Genomic DNA, 17,371 nt, shown 5'->3' on the forward strand with positions numbered 1-17,371 from the left:
TTCCACAGCCCCTGGAGGAAGGAATTGCCACCATGCAGACAAAAATAATAAGAGACTTCTTTTCTAATGGTTAAACTGAGTCACAGAGCTCTTAATTTACTGACCTATGGTCACAAAGTGATAGGACCAAGAGGGTGGATTGATTTAAATCACTCTTTTTTATCATAATTTAAATAAGGAAACAGGAAACCTTGGTTTAACTCTTTGATTTTAATCTTGTTTTGCATTTGTACTTTTTGGTTATTTTCCTAAAGAAAGGTTGTTTCTTATGGGTCGGTATAGTTTGGGCATTCTTTTTGCTAAGCAGGAGAATCTGCTATATTTATTTAAGTAGACTATCAGGATTGGAAGGGACCTCAGGAGGGTCAGCTAGTCCAATCCCCAGACAGATTTTTACCCCAGTTGCCTAAATGGCCCCCTCAAGGACTGAATTTATAACCCTGAGTTTAGCAGGCCAATGCTCAAACCACTGAGCTATCCCTCCCCCTTGCTCATTATCTGGTCAGGGATTCCTCTTCACCCCACATTTTGACTGCAGTATTTAAGCAAAACACTCATGCTTGCCAGTGAAAACAGAGATGGCCTCTGACAAAGTTATTTTCCTGAGAAGTCACTCAAAACTGCTTTCATAATCTTTTTTTTGTGGTTCCATGGAAGCCTACAGTCAGCCCTTGGAAATATCTCTGCTGTTTTTAAAATAGTCTTTCTCAATCTGCATTGCAAACATTACATGATTCAGGGTCTGGCATGAGACATTCCATCCCAGGGTGTCAGAGGAGGAGTGGACATTATGCAAGAAAATGTCTTGTGGTCCCACCAGACTGTGCTGGAGGGATCCTGCAGAAGCAATGTCTAGCCTTCCTTAATCAGAAAGCGAGGGGCTGCTACATGGCGCTCAGGATAAAGGGGGGAAAAAGAAGTACCAGGGGGTAGTCTCCAGAAAACCCACCTTGGAATGTGGGAAATCACATACATTTTGGCTATTTGCATATAATGGACAATGGTCCAATATAATAGTCAAATCAAGAAAGCACATGAAATATCAGTTAATTATATGGGTACTAGAATTTTGATTTAGCCTAACCCCCATTAAAAAAAATGAAAAGATAGAATTCTCAGCACTACCCTCCATGATGCTCTCTAATAGGCACAGTGATGCAGTGGGCAGGCCAAGGGGCTGGGAATCGGGAAATCTGGGTTCTACACCTGGCTCTGTCATTGGCTTGTTTGCCTCTCTGTGCCTCAGTTTCCCCCCTTATAAAATGAGGGTAATAATGCTAAAACACCCAAGTAAAATGCTTTGAGATCCACAGGTGAGAAGTATGGTGTGAGAGCAAAATATTATTGTTAACCTGAAACTTATCTTTCTGCCCAAACACACCCATGATCTCTAAAAACTGATTGGATGAGAAAAGCCAGAAAGGTGGCTCCTTAACTAGCATTTTCTGAGCTGCAGAGAGGATATGAATTTGCCCACCTGTATCATGTTACCTTTCTCTCATGCATACGTTCCTATGAAAGGATAGTAAAAAATAGAGCTGACTGGAATTGTTTCTTTCTCTGAAGAAAATTTTGACGACAAATGGAAAAAAAATCATCTTCATCAATTTTTGTGTGTGGAGAATTTTGACTTTTCCTCAAAAAACTATTTTTTTTTGCCAGCTACTTTTTGGTTTTTAGTTATTTGACAATAAAAAAAAATCAAACGTTTTTGAGGAAATCAGTCACTTTCTATGAACATTTTAGTTCAGTTGAAAACTCAATTTTCGGCACAAAATAAGTCTTGATGGAAAAATTGTGACAGGCCTTTGTGGAAATGTAACCTAAAGGCAGCACTTGTGCTAGAATTGCTTCAGAACAGGGTCTGAGAGTGGCACTTGGAGGGCTGAGGGTGGCTTAAGAAATCAGGTATGATGAATTCTGCCCTCTGATATGGGACTGCACTTTCCATTGATGTTGACGGACGACTGGCTTCTATTTTTGCTTGGAAGGCAGAAGTTTAAACACTGGCCTTGATTTCATTTGAGGAGCCAGTGCCTTCAGTCTACAGCTTTGGAAATGTCTGAGTCGATTAGAGACATTGGTTTAATATCTAGGGCTGTTAGCACCAAGAAATCTTTGCTCTGTCCCTCTGGCAGAAATAGCAGTGCCTCAGTAGGTTTCTGTACCATGTTTCAAATTATACTGACCAAGGGGCTTGGGCTTTAAAACCTAGAACAGTGATACTCAGACTGAGGCTCGCGATCTGCAAGCAGCTCTTTTCTGTGTCTCCTGCGACTTTTTGCCGCCCGTGATATTAAAACACTGTGTGATTTAATTATTAACCAGTCAGGATGCGTTTACTATGTTAACCGATTGTCGTTGATAAAATAATACTTGGTCAGTCATTTTGCTGGGAAAATAATACCGGTAGTTAGTTATTTAATTTCCCGTCATAGTGTTTAAGTATGAATCATAATATAGTAAATGAAACAATAGATGAACACAGCTGTGGCTCTTTGGGGTAATGCTGATTGCTAATTTGACTCCTGAACCACTGAGATCTGAGTATCACTAACCTCGAAAGATCATTGCTACCAGCACCTTGGATCCTGCCTCCTCTGCTCTTTTTGGATTCCCCAGAGAATCACTTCCCTTTTAAACTGGTTAGGCAAAGTAATTTAACTTCATTGTCTGTTCTCTGTGATCCGTCTCTCTTCTGATCTCTCAAAGCACTGAGGTTTATTTCTAGGCCACTCACCTTGGTTGAAAACACTGAACTCATTTCAAAAAGGAAGAAAAATCAAACCAACCAACCCTTTAATGTAGATCCAGGGCTGTAATCAGAGCAAATGCGTGGGGGGGTTGAAAGTGACACATGGGTACGCCTAGTTAAAGGCAGCTAAAATGAGGTAATTCACACCTTCTGTCCCTGAGTGTGTTACATCAGTTTATAGTGAGACCCTCTTATACATCAGCAAACCGAGAGGCCAGAAGAAGGTGTAAATTATACCATCCTTGCTGCCTGTAGACTCACTTTGCCATGTGTAACTCTGACCCCCATCTTCCCCAAGCATGCAGTTCACACATATACCCAGCTGGCTTTGTCATTTTTAACATGCCGCTCTCAACCCGAAACGCCTTCACGCCACTCGCTCCGAGGCCCGCCAGTCGGTTTTGGACACACACTTGCCTTCGTCCCACACAACCTTGTGGTTGTCACTGTATGTTTTTGACATCAGAAGTGTGAAATTCTGAAACCGAGGTTATAGAAAACCTGATACATGTTAAAGAAGTGAAGCCTACATCGTTCCTCTGCTTCCAGTTTTGCTTATATCATTCATTTTCTGCCTTGATCAAGCATAAATGGCTTGCTGCTACTAAGGGGACTGGGGATGTGGGGCAAACTGCATGGCCAGTGCTCGTGCCACAGGAGTCACTTCTCAGGGGTCGTTGTTCCGTTCATCACACCTAACACAGAGGGAGGGATAGCTCAGTGCTTTGAGCATTGGCCTGCTAAACCCAGGGTTGTGAGTTCAATCCTTGAGGGGGCTATTTAGGGATCTGGGGCAAAAATCTGTCTGGGGATTGGTTCTGCTCCGAGCAGGGGGTTGGACTAGCTGACCTCCTGAGGTCCCTTCCGACTCTGATATTCTATGGGTATGTCCACATTACCTGCCAGATCGGCGGGTAGCGATTAATCTATCGGGGATTGATTTATCGCATCTTGGCTAGATGCAATAAATCAGTTCCCAAATGCTCTGCCATTGACTCTGGAACTCCATCAGGGTGAGAAGCGGAGTCGACGGGAGAGCCATAGCCATTGATCCTGTGCCGTGAGGACTGGAAGTCAGTCAATCTAAGATACGTCAGCATCAGCGACGCTATTGTTGATGTTACATATCTTATATCGATTTCCCCCTGCCCCGCTCCCCCAGGTTAGACCAGGCCCAAGTTTCTATGATAACAGAACTCGCGCTACCGTTGACTGGTTGAAGTAGGAACTAATAGCTGAAGGAATGAAAAGGGGAGGCCAACAAAGGTCTGAGTCAAAAATGAAATGTCTGCTGCCACCAAGAGGACAGTGGAAAGAGCTTGAGGAGGAAAGTTCATGCTCATGACACAGCATAAGTGACAAACCCTCCGTGATGCTTGGTGGATGGCCAAGAAATAGGAAGGCTGGGTCAGCAGAAAGAGCCATTCCATGGTAGAGAAACCGTGCCTTGATTTTAAGGAACTATTTTATAAAGTTTTCTACGAACTCAGAGCACTTTGGGATTTTGCGTAGAGGATCACAAGGCAGCAACGCTACTGTGCTGGCCGCAGAGCGGTAATGGTGGGTGGGTAGTGTGTTACTATGCTGTGTCAGTTTCAGACCTGCCCTTGGCAGCAGATCAATCAGAAAAGTGGATTTCAGACAGTGAATAAGCTTAAACTGACAGGCAGCTGCCCTCTTGTGGGAAAATGAGGTATTAAGTAACTGAGTCACATTTGTTTGCAGACGTGCAATAATTTATCACAGTTGTTATTAGGCAGTGGGCCAGATGCTGCTTTCAGTCAAATCTGGAATAAGTCCATACTCCAGATTTATGCAATAGTAACTATGAGCCAAATCTGGGCCTGTATGTTCAATATTTTAAACTTTGTAAAAACCCACTCATTTAATTAAATGATGAAAAGCGTCTATGTTTTTTTCCAGAAGATTCAGTGGAAGAAGCTGAGTGTTGCATCAATCATTTAAAGTCACATTGCTCAACTTGATCTGATACTAAACATCCCTTACAGCCCAAAGTCAGATCTCATCGGAGAGCCAGGAAGGAAGCGCGGCCCTTGTCAGTGACTTTCCAGAGAACTTACAGAAAAGCTGGCCTGGCGGGACTTGGATATGGCCACTGACTGTGGTTTTTTAAATGTATCTTTTTAAAACTGGGTAGAAAAACTGGACTTAGTTCTAATCCCCTGCACAGTACAATGTCTTAGTTGAAACAGTCTAGGGTGACCCCGAGGGACCCAGGGCCAGCTAGAGGATTCAGGGGGCCTGGGGCAAATCGGGGGAGCTGCAGCACTTGTACTCATCCAGCGGCAGTCCGGTTCTTTGGTGGCATTTCGGCGGGGGAGGGCCCTTCAGTCACTCCGCGTCTTTGGCAGCACTGAAGGGCCCCCTGCCGCCGAAATGCCGCCGAAGACCCGGAGCGACTGAAGGGCCCCCCGCTGCCAAAATGTCACCGAAGACCCGGACCACCACCTGGCCAGGGCTCGTGGGACATTTCGGCAGCGGGGGGGCCCTTCAGTTGCTCCACATCTTCGGCAGCACTGAAGGGTCCCCCGCCACCGAAATGCCGCCGAAGACCCGGACCGCTGCTGGGCCTGGGCTCATGGGGCCCCTATGGGGCCCAGGGCAAATTGCCCCACTTGTTCCCCCTCTGGGCAGCCCTGGAGGTACCTTCCCCTCTAAACGACTGATTTAATAACATCACCTCCTGCTGCTTAAATTAGTCTTAGAAGCTAGCTAAGGTGCTTCCTCAGGAGAGGCAAGGAGAGCCCTCTTCCTCATTCTGTGACCTCAGACAGCCTCTTGAGTCCATCTGAAGTGTCAGGGTCCTTGGCTGTATTACTGTCTCTAGAACAGGGGTCGGCAACCTATGGCACATGTGCCAAAGGTGGCACACGAGCCGATTTTTTATTTGATGGCATGCGGGGTGGGTTGGGGTTCCCACTTGCCAGCCGGGGTCTCGCTGCCAGTCCCACGCGGCACCTGCTGCTGGCCTGGGGTTCCTTCTCCCAGGCTGGCAACAGGCAGAGACCCCAGCTGGCAGGAGCCGGTGGTGGAAAACCCAGAGCGGCAGTGGGCTGAGCTGTTCAGCCCTCCACCGCTCTGGGGTTTTGGCTGCTGGCTCCTGCCAGCTGGGGTCACAGCCTGCTGCCAGCCTGGGGTTCCTTCCCCCAGGCCAGCAGCGGGCAATGAGAGGGGCTGGCGGTGGGACCCTGGCTGGCAAGGGGCCAGCAGTGGGAACCCCTGAGCGGCAACGGGCTGAGCTACTCAGCCTGCCGCTGCTCTAGGGTTTGGCTGCCGGCTCCTGCCAGCCCTGGTCTCAGCCTGCTGCCAGCCTGGGTTTCCTTCCCCGAGGCTGGCAGCGGGTGCTGAGTGGGACCCCAACTGGCAAGGGGCCAGCAGCGGGAGCCCCAGAGCGGTGACGAGTGCTGAGTGGGACCTTTGGCATATGTGCTGTTGGTTGCCAACCCCAGTGTTATGCCAAAGGACTGGGGGAAATTCTCCCACAGAAGACAAGGGGATCATAGAAATCATAGAATATCAGGGTTGGAAGGGACCTCAGGAGGTCATCTAGTCCAACCCCCTGATCAAAGCAGGGCCAATCCCTAGACAGATTCCCTCCCCCCACACCCGCCAATGGCTCCCTCAAGGATTGTGCTCACAACCCTGGGTTTAGCGGACCAATGCTCAAACCGCTGAGCTATCCCTCCTGTTGATCTGCTGTGGATTTCCTGAGGTCCTTGTTACCTGTCGAAGCGCCACTGAGAGGCACGGTCTGTGGTGGATCTCCTAGTTCCATCTCTTTCTGAGACAAGTTGCTGTTTCAGATGATTTTATACTTTCCACCAGTTGCTCACAATGGAATTCAGAGAATGAAGGAGGAGGGAGGTTGAATGGGAGAATGCCAAGTTCAACGATCTCATCAGAAAACTTGTAGCAGTGAAATTTCCCAGCACGTGCTTCAAATTGCTCTCAGCAAGGTGCTGATGCCACTGAAGAGAGGTGCCTTCTGGCTTATTTGCTTCTTGAGACCTGAGCCTTTTTATCTAAGGTCAGAGCAGAGGGTGCTCCTGAAAACCTTTTATGCACAAGAGAAACTTCACTAAAGACAGTGGGACGGGGCGTGGGAGTAAGAGTTTGCAGGCTCTCTCCCTGGGCCAAACTGCCACAGCTGTCAGTGCAGGCTCTGTCCCCGTGTTACCAGCCAAACAACTGAATCGCAACCAGGTCTTTGAGTTAGATTATATCCAATTAAATATCTGAACAAAGATATATATTTCCTACACTGATATATGGGATAGGAGACTGCTGGACCCAGCAGGAGCTTAACAAAATGGCAGAGCTGTAAAAAGGTAGTTTCAAGGAGCCTTGAGAAGAATGGCATGCACCTGTTGTGAGTGGCCCAGGTCACCAGATGCCTGGAAATTATGCATAAAACTGACTATTAATGTAAAATGTTTGTTTTATTTATCACGTCCATTCTGATTAGAGATCTACATAGTCCTGACTGTGACCCACAATCTAGCGTACACCAGGTCTAAAACCTGATATGGATTCCTTAGGGAGTCTAGTTATTCCAAAGACCTGGTTTAGGGGGAGAGGGGGTCATTCTAGGACAGTACTGCAGTCGCATTTGTCACTGTAGACTTTTGAGCACTGAAATGGCCGCTGGACGGGTTGCAATGCAGTTTCCCATTCCCACACTCAACTCATCTACTCACTCACAGAAAAGAGCTGCACAAAGATGGGCTTTTCTGTGTTCTGGACTGGGTGCATATTGGATAATTATGAAGTGCCGTACGTTGAACACGGCTGCTTCTGCTACTGACCTTTAATGCTGTCTTCGGTCTCTTTGATTTTCTAGACATTGATTACCTCACCTCAGTCCTGTAATGTGCTAGAGAACTGGCTCTATGACGAAACTTCCCAACGTTGCTGCTACCAATGTCCCTCAGGTCAGTATGTTTGTAACTCGGGAACAATTAACAGGCAAATGTTCCGGCACATCTTACTGGTGCAAATGTGCTAGGCAATGTGCAGTGGTGGTGGTGGTGGTGGGTTCTTTCTGTTCCCTGCACAAGTGTGCAGTACACAGTTTTATGAATGAGCAACAGGTCTGGCTCCAGATCCCCTCCCCTCAAACGTCCTAGTGATCCACAGTATGAAGGGCATAAGCCCCTGCTTGTTTTTAGGCATTGACAGTTTTGTCAGTGCGGCTTGCAGACATTTAGGCTGGTCTACACTTAAAGTGTAGGTCAACGTAGCTACATTGGTTTGGGGGGGTGACAAATCCACCCCCTCCACACCCTGCAGCTATGCAGACCTAACCCTCACCATAGAGGTAGCTACGCTGACAAAAGGATCCTTCCATTGACCTAGCTGCTGTCCTTGGGGGAGATGGTGTTCCTGCACTGATGCAACAACCCCTTTCGTCAGCGTAGGCAGTGTCTCTCTTATGGGGTTATGTCAGCATAACTACAGTGGAGTAGCCAGGCCAATATCATCCCCAGGGTGTAAACATGTCCTGTGGACTTGGTCTGGCAAGGAGCTGCACCACTAGCAATAAGACACTCAGCACCTCATTGGAGGTGCTCAGAGCCTTGCAGAATTGGGTCCTTAATTTGCATCCTGCTGAATTTGAGTCACTTTGCGTGGTCACGTCCACCTGTGCACAGAATCGGTGCAACCATTTAGGCGGACTAGGCGGTTGCCTAGGGCGCCGAGATTTGAGGGTGCCAAAAAGCGCCCTCAAATTTTTTTTTAAATGGTTGAGCAGCCGCTGCTGCTGGGACAGAGAGGGAGTCTGAGCTGCTGGCGGCAGCTGGCAGCCCAGGGGGTCCCCTGGGTCAGGGCGGCACCGGTGGACCGCCCGCAGGCACCACTTATCACTGTTTGGAATGTTCAGTGTCCCCCTTAGAAATGCTAACAAGCTTATTCAGCGACGTTTTGATGTACTTGATGCATGCTATTAGATCATCAATTAGGCATCAACGAGATACTTTAAGAGTAAATGTCTTTTTGTTTGAAGTACCACTGAACACTAATCTGTCCATTGTCCTCTCCTTCCTGTGTTACTGCTTGAAGCAGAATCCTGGGTAACAGTAATGGGGATGCTGGTGAAACCTCTTAAAATATTTCCCCTTTATAATGCCACATTTTTAATACAATGTTAAAATGAGATCCCATAATTTCAAGGCATCGATTTCCCCGTTTGGACAATTAAATTGCAATTGTCGGCATGAGCATCATTTTAAAGCTGGGTTTTGAAAATCTAATTTAACTTCAAAAATTCATGACCAAAAGATGGGCACGTGAAGTAAGGTAAAAGTAATTAACCAAGGGGGTAGCATTCACTCCCAACACCGCAAAAGAGCTGAGGGATTTCCAAAGAACTCCGACACCACTACAGTGTATCATTCAAACGTGAGAACATAGTTACTACAGATAATAAATAATAAGTTACCTGGGTTGGAAATAGATCTTTGTGGAAGGGAAAGCAGGAAACTTGTCTTTCTGATTACAGAATTATTTTGCTTCTGGATCCATTAAAATCATAACTGATTTTTTAGGGGAGGGGATGTGGGGAAGAAACTCTTTTCTCTACTAGCTTTGTTTATAGGCAGCTGAAAAGAAAAGTTAACCGGCTTTGCACAGAACTGAAACCTAAAGGTCTTTCCTCCCTCCTTCTCTACTCTGACTCCTCTGGGCTATTCCAAGTTAATTGTCATCTAATTGCCCAGCAAAGAAGGAGATAGTGGCAGCAATTAGACATAGCCCCCACCAGTTCAGGAGTCATTAACACAGTACAAAGATATGCTGCATGCTTTACAGGCACCCAGGCCTAATGAGGGACTGGGGGCAAGAGGAGCAGGGCTGAGCCCCTAGGGAGTGAGCTGCAGAGAGCCAGTGCCCAGGAGGCTGAGAGGGCAAGGGGCTGCAGGGGTGTCCCCACGGCTATTTAAAATGCAGATCCCGCAGTGGTACCTCTCCATGGGACAGAGCCGGTTCCTCACAGAAGCTTCTGTCCAACAGCTCTTCCTTCTGCAGCTGCTCTTTGTGCTCCAGCTCCATCCATGGCAGCTGAACCCTCTGTCCTTCCCGCAGCCACCCCTGCTGCACCCCCTGCCCTGCCCACAGCCAGCCTCACACCCCCTGCCCTGTATCCAGCCAGCCCCACACCCCTGTATCCAGCCAGCCCCTCACCCCCTGCCCGCAGCCAGCCCTGCACCCCCTGCCCTGCCCGCAGCCAGCCCCTGCTGCACCCCCTGCCCTGCCCACAGTCAGCCTCACACCCCCTGCCCTGTCTCTAGCCAGCCCCACACCCCTGTATCCAGCCAGCCCCTCACCCCCTGCCCGCAGCCAGCCCTGCACCCTTTCCCTGCCTCAACCAGCCCTGCACCCCCTGCCCTGCCTGCAGCCAGCCCCTGCTGCACCCCCTGCCCTGCCTGCAGCCAGCCCCACACCTCCTGCCCTGCCCACAGCCAGCTCCACACCTCCTGTCTCCAGCCACCCCACACCCCCTGCCCTGCCCACAGCCAGCCCCTCACTCCCTGCCCTGCATGCAGCCAGCCCCTGCTGCACTCCTTGCCCTGTCCATAGTCAGCCCCACACCACCTGTCTCCATCTAACCCCTGCTGCAGCCCCTGCCCTGCCTGCAGCCAGCCCCACACCCCCTGCTCTGCACGCAGCCAGCCTCTCACTCCCTGCCCTGCATGCAGCCAGCCCCTGCTGCACTTCTTGCCCTGTACATAGCCAGCCCCACACCACCTGTCTCCATCCAGCCCCTGCTGCAGCCCCTGCCCTGCACGCAGCCAGTCCCGCACCTCCTGCCTCCAGCCAACCCCACACCCCATCTCCAACCAGCTTCGCATCCCCTGCCCTGCCCAGAGCCAGCCAGCCCCACACCCTGTCAGGTTATTCAATTATTTTCATTAAATATGTAGGCTAAATAATGAAATTTAATAAATTTTCAAGCCGAATATGTATTAATTCTAATGAACAATGCCACATTATGCAGTATTCCTTTTTGAAAGTTTATAATAAGCAATGCTCTGGGGGGAGGGGTGGGGGCAGAGGGTGCAAGGTGGAAGTTTCGCCTAGGGCACAAAATATCCTTGCACCGGCCCTGCCTGTGCAGAGCACGTGGACAGAAGGTGTAAAATGCTGCCATCGTGACTTGCTGGTGTTTTGCACCCACTTTGCACTGCTGCGAGTGACTGCACAAGAATCGGACCCATGGATTTGCTGCTGCAGGGTTTCAAACTGTCCAGTAAAACTGTGAAGCTCGATTTGCATCCAATCGCAGGCCATAAAGATAGCAAACAGCGTCGGGGAAACTCTGTCGCTTTCTTCAGAGTCAAAACAGTTTAGAAAGTGTTCCAGAGGAGAGGGAGGTGGGCAGCTTGTTTTCAGCACCGGCAGCAGGCCGCTCCGAAGTTAGCCATGACTCATTAAGAATAACAAGCCCTGTGGTCAGAAACAGGAAATGGCTTAGAGAGACCGAGTCCTGGAAATGCCTGAAGCTAGCCCCATTGGCCAAAATAGTTCAGTGGGCGGGGCATTTGGTGGCATTTCCCTCTTTGTAAAAGTGTTTTTCTTTTTTTTTTTTCTCAAAAGGAAATTTTTGACATTTATTCGTTCGGCTGATAGCGCGCAGGGGTATTGTGCTTGACTGCGAGCATTTGCATGAAGTCGGATTGGGTCAATAGCAGGACATCCTGCGCTGTAGCCATGTGATGTCAAGACTTAGCCAGGGCTCCTGAGAGAGCCACCCCTGTGTGTGGCCAGCTGAGACTTTACAAATAAGGAAGAGGGAGACTGCTTCCAGTAAAACAAGAAATTAGGGATGAGGAAGCTGCTTTTACCCAGTTTGGAACCTACTCAAATGGATGGACAGACATCTGTTTTGTGTCTACACCATCCAAATCCTGCATCTGGGCAGGGGGTTAGACTTGAGACCCTGGCGGTCCCTTCTAACCTGATAGGTCTATGATCCTCAACTGGAGTATGTCAGTGTAGCTTTGTTACCATCAAAGGGGCTTCACCGTTTTTATAGCAGCTGCAGATCTGGAGTTGTTAAATTTGATTTGTACCTGAAGGATGCTGGGTTGGTGTTGTGCTTAAGGAAGACTGGGGGTTAAAGAGGAGCAGAGGGAGAGAAAGGAGAAAAGCGGGGGGAAATCTAGGGGGAGAATAGCATTAAAAAAAGGATCAGAGAGAGGAACATTCCCTGGACAAATAGATACTATACTACAGTGGTTGGCAACCTTTGAGAAGTGCTGTGCCGAGTCTTCATTTATTCACTCTTGTTGCAGGGGGGCAACAGTTGGGGTTCGTTTGCCCGGTGTGCGTATCCCCAATGACCACACCGGAGTGGAGAAGCAAGTATCTTTATTTGAGTCAAATAAGGTGCAAGGAGATATAAAATCTCAGATCATGCACACATCACTATCCGTTGCCATGTCTTATATACCTTACTTGTTTACAAAGATGTTTACAGGTGCTACAATTCATTATTTACAATTTATTAACTACCGGATTTTTTAATTAACTATATCCTTAACCCATACTACTGACCCCCCCCTTTGATCGATTACATTTTGTACCATAAACAAAAGAACACAAGAAAATGATAAATGATTACATGTACTCATGCTAACTTTAAAGGAACATATTGTTTAGCTCGAAAGGCAGTCGTAGGCCTGAGAATGTAAACTTCTGACCCCACGCCATATTGCCAGTTACCTGGAGCACTGCACCCCCCAACAATCCCCCCTTTGAGAATACTCAAAGGCCTTTCGTTGAGTTTTCTCATATTCATTACTTAGAATAAGATTAAAGGGCAAGCCACCTGATGTTGGCAGCGAGACTGCCCTAAGGGGGTACATTTCTGTTGGCTGACGGAGGGCAGAAAGACAGATTTTACAACAAGGCACTCCTATTTGCAGACCACAGCAGAAGAGCAAACCAATTGCTATTACCACTAGCAGGGAGGTAAAAATGCTTTTAAGCCACCCAAACCAATTACCAAAACCCCAAGAACCCCACCAATTATTGTCACTATTTTGCGTTATGTGAGTGACAATGTCACGCAACTTAGCCAGTCTATTTTTAATGCTTTGGCTGTGATCAGAAAGGTTAAAGCAACAGAGACCCTTAAATTCCTCACAGCCATGATTATGCCCTTAAGAGGAGGTAATTTATTGCAGCGCGATTTTGGAGTACCTTTTTTGGACCCCTGTGAGTTCCGAGGCCAAGTCAGAGATTAAAGTAGAAGTTAGATTAATGAACTTGGCAAGGGCACAGGCCACTTTAGCAAGCTGGAGCTTTGCATTTAAGGCCAGGCCTGGGACTCCGACCAATGAAGTAGCAAGGGCTATGGCCTGAGATTTAGACACCAAGTTTACCTTAGAATCACATGTTTTATTCAGAGGCTGGCCACGCCGAGCCCTCTGGGCTCGGATAGGTCCAGGTGTCTTTAAAACTAGAGCATGGCCAGGGACAACCCCCATGGTTAATTGTCCGAGAGAACAAGGGCCTTCCGAACTGTTAGCTGGGACATAGGAAAATGCGGTTAGTCCGCAGAGCAAAAACCACCCACGGGGAAGGTATAAGTGTGCAAAAAATAAGAAGTCGGGATTGGGGAAACAGAAGAATTCATCTCATGGTTGGTTAAATTAGTATCAACCTTCTGTGCCCCTACAATAGTAAAACAGGAAGTAACATTTGAGGACACGGCCATTAGCCTAATCTGAAGACGATGCTGGTTTGTATAGGGCTTAGGACTTGCGATAGAACCAAACCGAGACAGATGCCCAGCTGTCAATTTAATATTGAAACCAGCAAGTTTAGCATATTTGTGAATTTCTTGCAAGGGCATAGCCACCCCCACAGAACAAGTAGTAAATACAGACCCTAAAGTGTAACCACTCCCTACACAAAAGTGGGAAGAATTAGAGGCTGTGACAGCTAAAAGGACTCATCAGTTATTTTCTGGGGAGCGGAAGGATAAAGGGGCCAGCTGTCCAGAAACAGTAAACACCCATACAAGTATTAAAAACATGGCCAAATTAGAGTGATTTGCGTTTAAACAATAACTTGAGTCCCAAATTTTCCGATTTTCTGGTTCCGGTAGGCTGAACCGTCCACTGCTTAGTGTCTGGATTCTGCGGTGAAGGTAAAGCTTTTAGTCAGGAGTAGTGAATTCAGTTTTTGTGTCCCTCTACTTTAGCTGCCGTGTGGGAAACCAGTAAGACGAGATAGAGTCCTTCCCACTGTTCCAGGAGGTGTTCGTCCTTCCAGGTACGGACGAGGACGAAGTCACCTGGCTGTAGGGAATGGACAGGTGCATCCAAAGGGAGTGGCTGAGAGTCCTTAATGTACCTGTAAAAAGAACATAAAACAGCAGACAGAGAACACATATACTGAGACAAATATCCACACCCAGCCTCCCATTCCCCTAGCAGGATCGGGGTACCATTCACAGGCCATGCCCTTCCAAACATAATTTCGAAGGGGCTTAAACCAGTTCTACCCTTAGGAAGAGCTCGAATGCGGAGTAAAACCAAAGGTAGGGCATTAGGCCACTTTAAAGACGCTTCCTGACATATCTTGGCTAGATGCCTTTTGAGTGTCTGATTAGTGCGCTTTACCACTCCACTGGCCTGTGGCCTCCAAGGGGTGTGAAGTTTCCAGTTGAGCTGGAGGATATCCGAGACATTCTGGACAATTTTTGAGGTGAAGTGTGTTCCCTGGTCAGACTCCATCCATCGAGGCAGGCCAAATCTAGGAAAAATCTCTTTAACAAGTTTAAGAGCCACAGTCTTAGCAGTGTTCCTTGGTTAATACTGTGATCCTTCTTTTGATGAGCCTGTAGTGCATTACTGCTACCTTTAAGGGGAGTTGTACGGCCTCCAAAAGCTGAAGAATTTGTAACCTGTGCTTGACCAGGGAGCCTTGAGCCGTCAATAATCCCCTTTGTTTCCATAAACCTGCGTGGGCATGTAGTACACCAAAAGCATATTTAGAGTCTGTGAAAATATTAAGCCTTTTCCCTTTTGACAATTTAAGCGCACGAGTTAAAGCCACTATTTCGGCTAGCTGGGCTGAAGTCCCGGGGGCAGGCTTTTTGCCTCCACAGTTTTATGGAGAGACACCACGGCATAGCCCGCCCTTCTAAGTTCATTTACAACAGTGCTACTGCCATCCGTGTACCACTCATAGTTTGCGTTAGCAAGAGGTTGATCTTTTAAATCCTGACGGCTGGAATACTGGGCATTTATAACTTCCAAGCAGTCATGCTCTTGGCCCTCTGTTTCTGGCAGCAAGGTGGCTAGGTTAAGGGAGGGGCAAGCCTGCAGGGTAACTTAGGGGTTCTCTAAGAGCTTAGCCTGATACCGGGCTACCCGAGCTTGGGTGAGCCAGAGACCCCCCTTTGTGTCCAGTAAGGCTTGGTCCATATGTGGAGTGTATACTTGAACAGCTCCCTTCCACCCCCAAAGTCAGTTTTTCTGCTTCCTCTAACACCAGAGCTGTAGCTGCAACTGTTCGTAGGCATGCCGGCCACCCCTTAGCAACCTGATCCAATTGTTTGGAAAAATAAGCCACTGGGCGTTTCCAAGAGCCCAATAACTGTGTAAGTAGTCCCAGGGCCACCCCTTTTCTTTCATGTACATACAATTGAAAGGGCTTAGAAAGATCGGGCAGACCCAGGCCTGGGGCTTCCATCAATTTTCTTTTTATTAAGGTAAAGGCATTATTTGCCTCTGATGTCCAGTAAAACGGTTTCTGATTGGTCCCTTTAACACATTCATACAGTGGCTTAGCTAGTAGTCCAAACTCTGGAATCCATATGCGGCAAAATCCTGCCATTCCCAGGAATACTCTGAGCTGCTTGCGATTTCGGGGAGTAGAAACTCGACAAATAGGTTCAAGCCTCCCCCTTGAAAGCTGGCGTTCCCCCTGTCTGATCTGGAAGCCTAGGTAACGTACTTCGGGGAGGGCAATTTGGGCTTTATTTCTTGACATGCTATACCCCCGCAGCCCGAGAAAGTTTAAAAGACTTACGGTTGCCTGGAGACATACTTCTAGTCCCACTGCTGCGATTAATAAATCATCAACGTACTGTAGGAGAAGGACTTTGTTCTCATTTTCCCATCCTTTCAAGTCCCGGGATAAAACTTGACAGAAAAGAGTGGGGGAGTTCTTAAATCCTTGTGCCAGCACCGTCCAACATAGTTGCCTTTTATTCCTGTTTGCGTCTTCCCATTCAAAGGAGAAAATTTCCTGGGACCCTGTGTCCACCAGAATTGTGAAAAAGGCATCCTTTAAATCAAGAACTGAGAAACATGAATACTGTCCCCCCCCAGAGGCTAGCAGCGTATATGGGTTGGGCACGAGGGAGTATAGAGTCTTAACCCTCTCGTTGACTGCTCTTAAGTCCTGCACCAATCGATAACTGCCGTCCGGTTTCTGGACTGGTGAGATAGGGGTATTCCAAGCTGAGTGACACTCCTGTAATACCCCACACTGCAGGAATTTATCTATAATTTTTTGTAATTCCTTCCTGGCCTCCTTCTAAGTATCAAGACTTTGCTCATATCTTCATTCTGCTTCTGCCCATGCCTTAGCTGAAACCTGGTTTCGCTCCACTTCAGAGAGGAGTGTTCACAGAAGTACCTGGCAGTTATCCCAGTCAGGTTTATGACTAACCAGACAGCCTTCAAAAACTGAAATAAATCGGGAGGGGTTGATAGAAAATTCCCCTGCCTGCACTTTGAAAGCCGCTAGATCCACAGAATTAAAAGGAACATGAGAGTACACCTGCATAGTGGTTAACTCCTGAGTAGCCGTAGCATTGCGAGCGATTCAGGTTTGAGTAATTAAAGGGTACAAACCTGTGGCGGGCTCAATTGGCGGGGCTGAGGGGACTTTGTCACCATACAATGGGGGTGCTGTGGCCAAATGTGAACCCGCTCCTGCTATTACAGTAAATAATGAGTTTTAAACATTTTCACAACTCTTCCCTAAGCCTGTTGGAATCAAATTACACTGCTTCAAAATATCTGTTCTGTTAAATAATGACATAAATATCTGACCATACATAGGCTTATTCCATTTACCAGTTCACTGACAAAATAAAAGAAGTTGGAGGATCGTATTATAATTAATTGAACCCTCCGGTGGCCACCGTTCCTGGTCCTCTAGCTGATATTGAGGCCAGTCTATTGTACAATACCTTTTTAGTTTACCCTTAGTTAGTGGATCCATTCCAAAGATTTTCCAATTACCGAGAATGCAACCAGAATGCATTCTAAAGGCGTGCACGCTACCTTATCCTGTGACTGTCCCTGTCCCATTCCTTACCGGGAGACCCTGGGCGTCCCCAGGTCTTAGCAGGTGACAGATTAAACCCTTTAACTTTTATCCTACCTTATCCCCGAGACCGGTTCCTCACCGTCGCTCAGGACCAAAGCTTTTTCACCTTCTGGGGCGTTGCACCGTTGTGCCTCCCGGGGTCGACCGTACCAGACTTCGCTGAGGCCCCCGGTGAAAGCACCGGTGCGCGCTGGGCATCAGTGACTGTCTCAGTCCGTCGGCCACCGGAGAGGGTCCGGGCAA

General features: G+C 47.8%; 1 protein-coding gene across 1 annotated transcript in view; it reads left to right on the top strand.

The window, feature by feature from the left end:
• Positions 1 to 17,371, top strand: part of LOC127038884 (uncharacterized) — a 129,115-nt gene that overhangs the window by 45,140 nt on the left and 66,604 nt on the right. Inside the window, exon 10 of the mRNA XM_050931956.1 lies at positions 7,617 to 7,707. Within this exon, the coding sequence (XP_050787913.1) occupies positions 7,617 to 7,707 (91 nt within the window). The remainder of the gene's footprint in view (positions 1 to 7,616; positions 7,708 to 17,371) is intronic.

This window comes from Gopherus flavomarginatus, chromosome 21, assembly GCF_025201925.1.
Source record: "Gopherus flavomarginatus isolate rGopFla2 chromosome 21, rGopFla2.mat.asm, whole genome shotgun sequence".
NCBI classification, from domain to species: domain Eukaryota; kingdom Metazoa; phylum Chordata; order Testudines; family Testudinidae; genus Gopherus; species Gopherus flavomarginatus.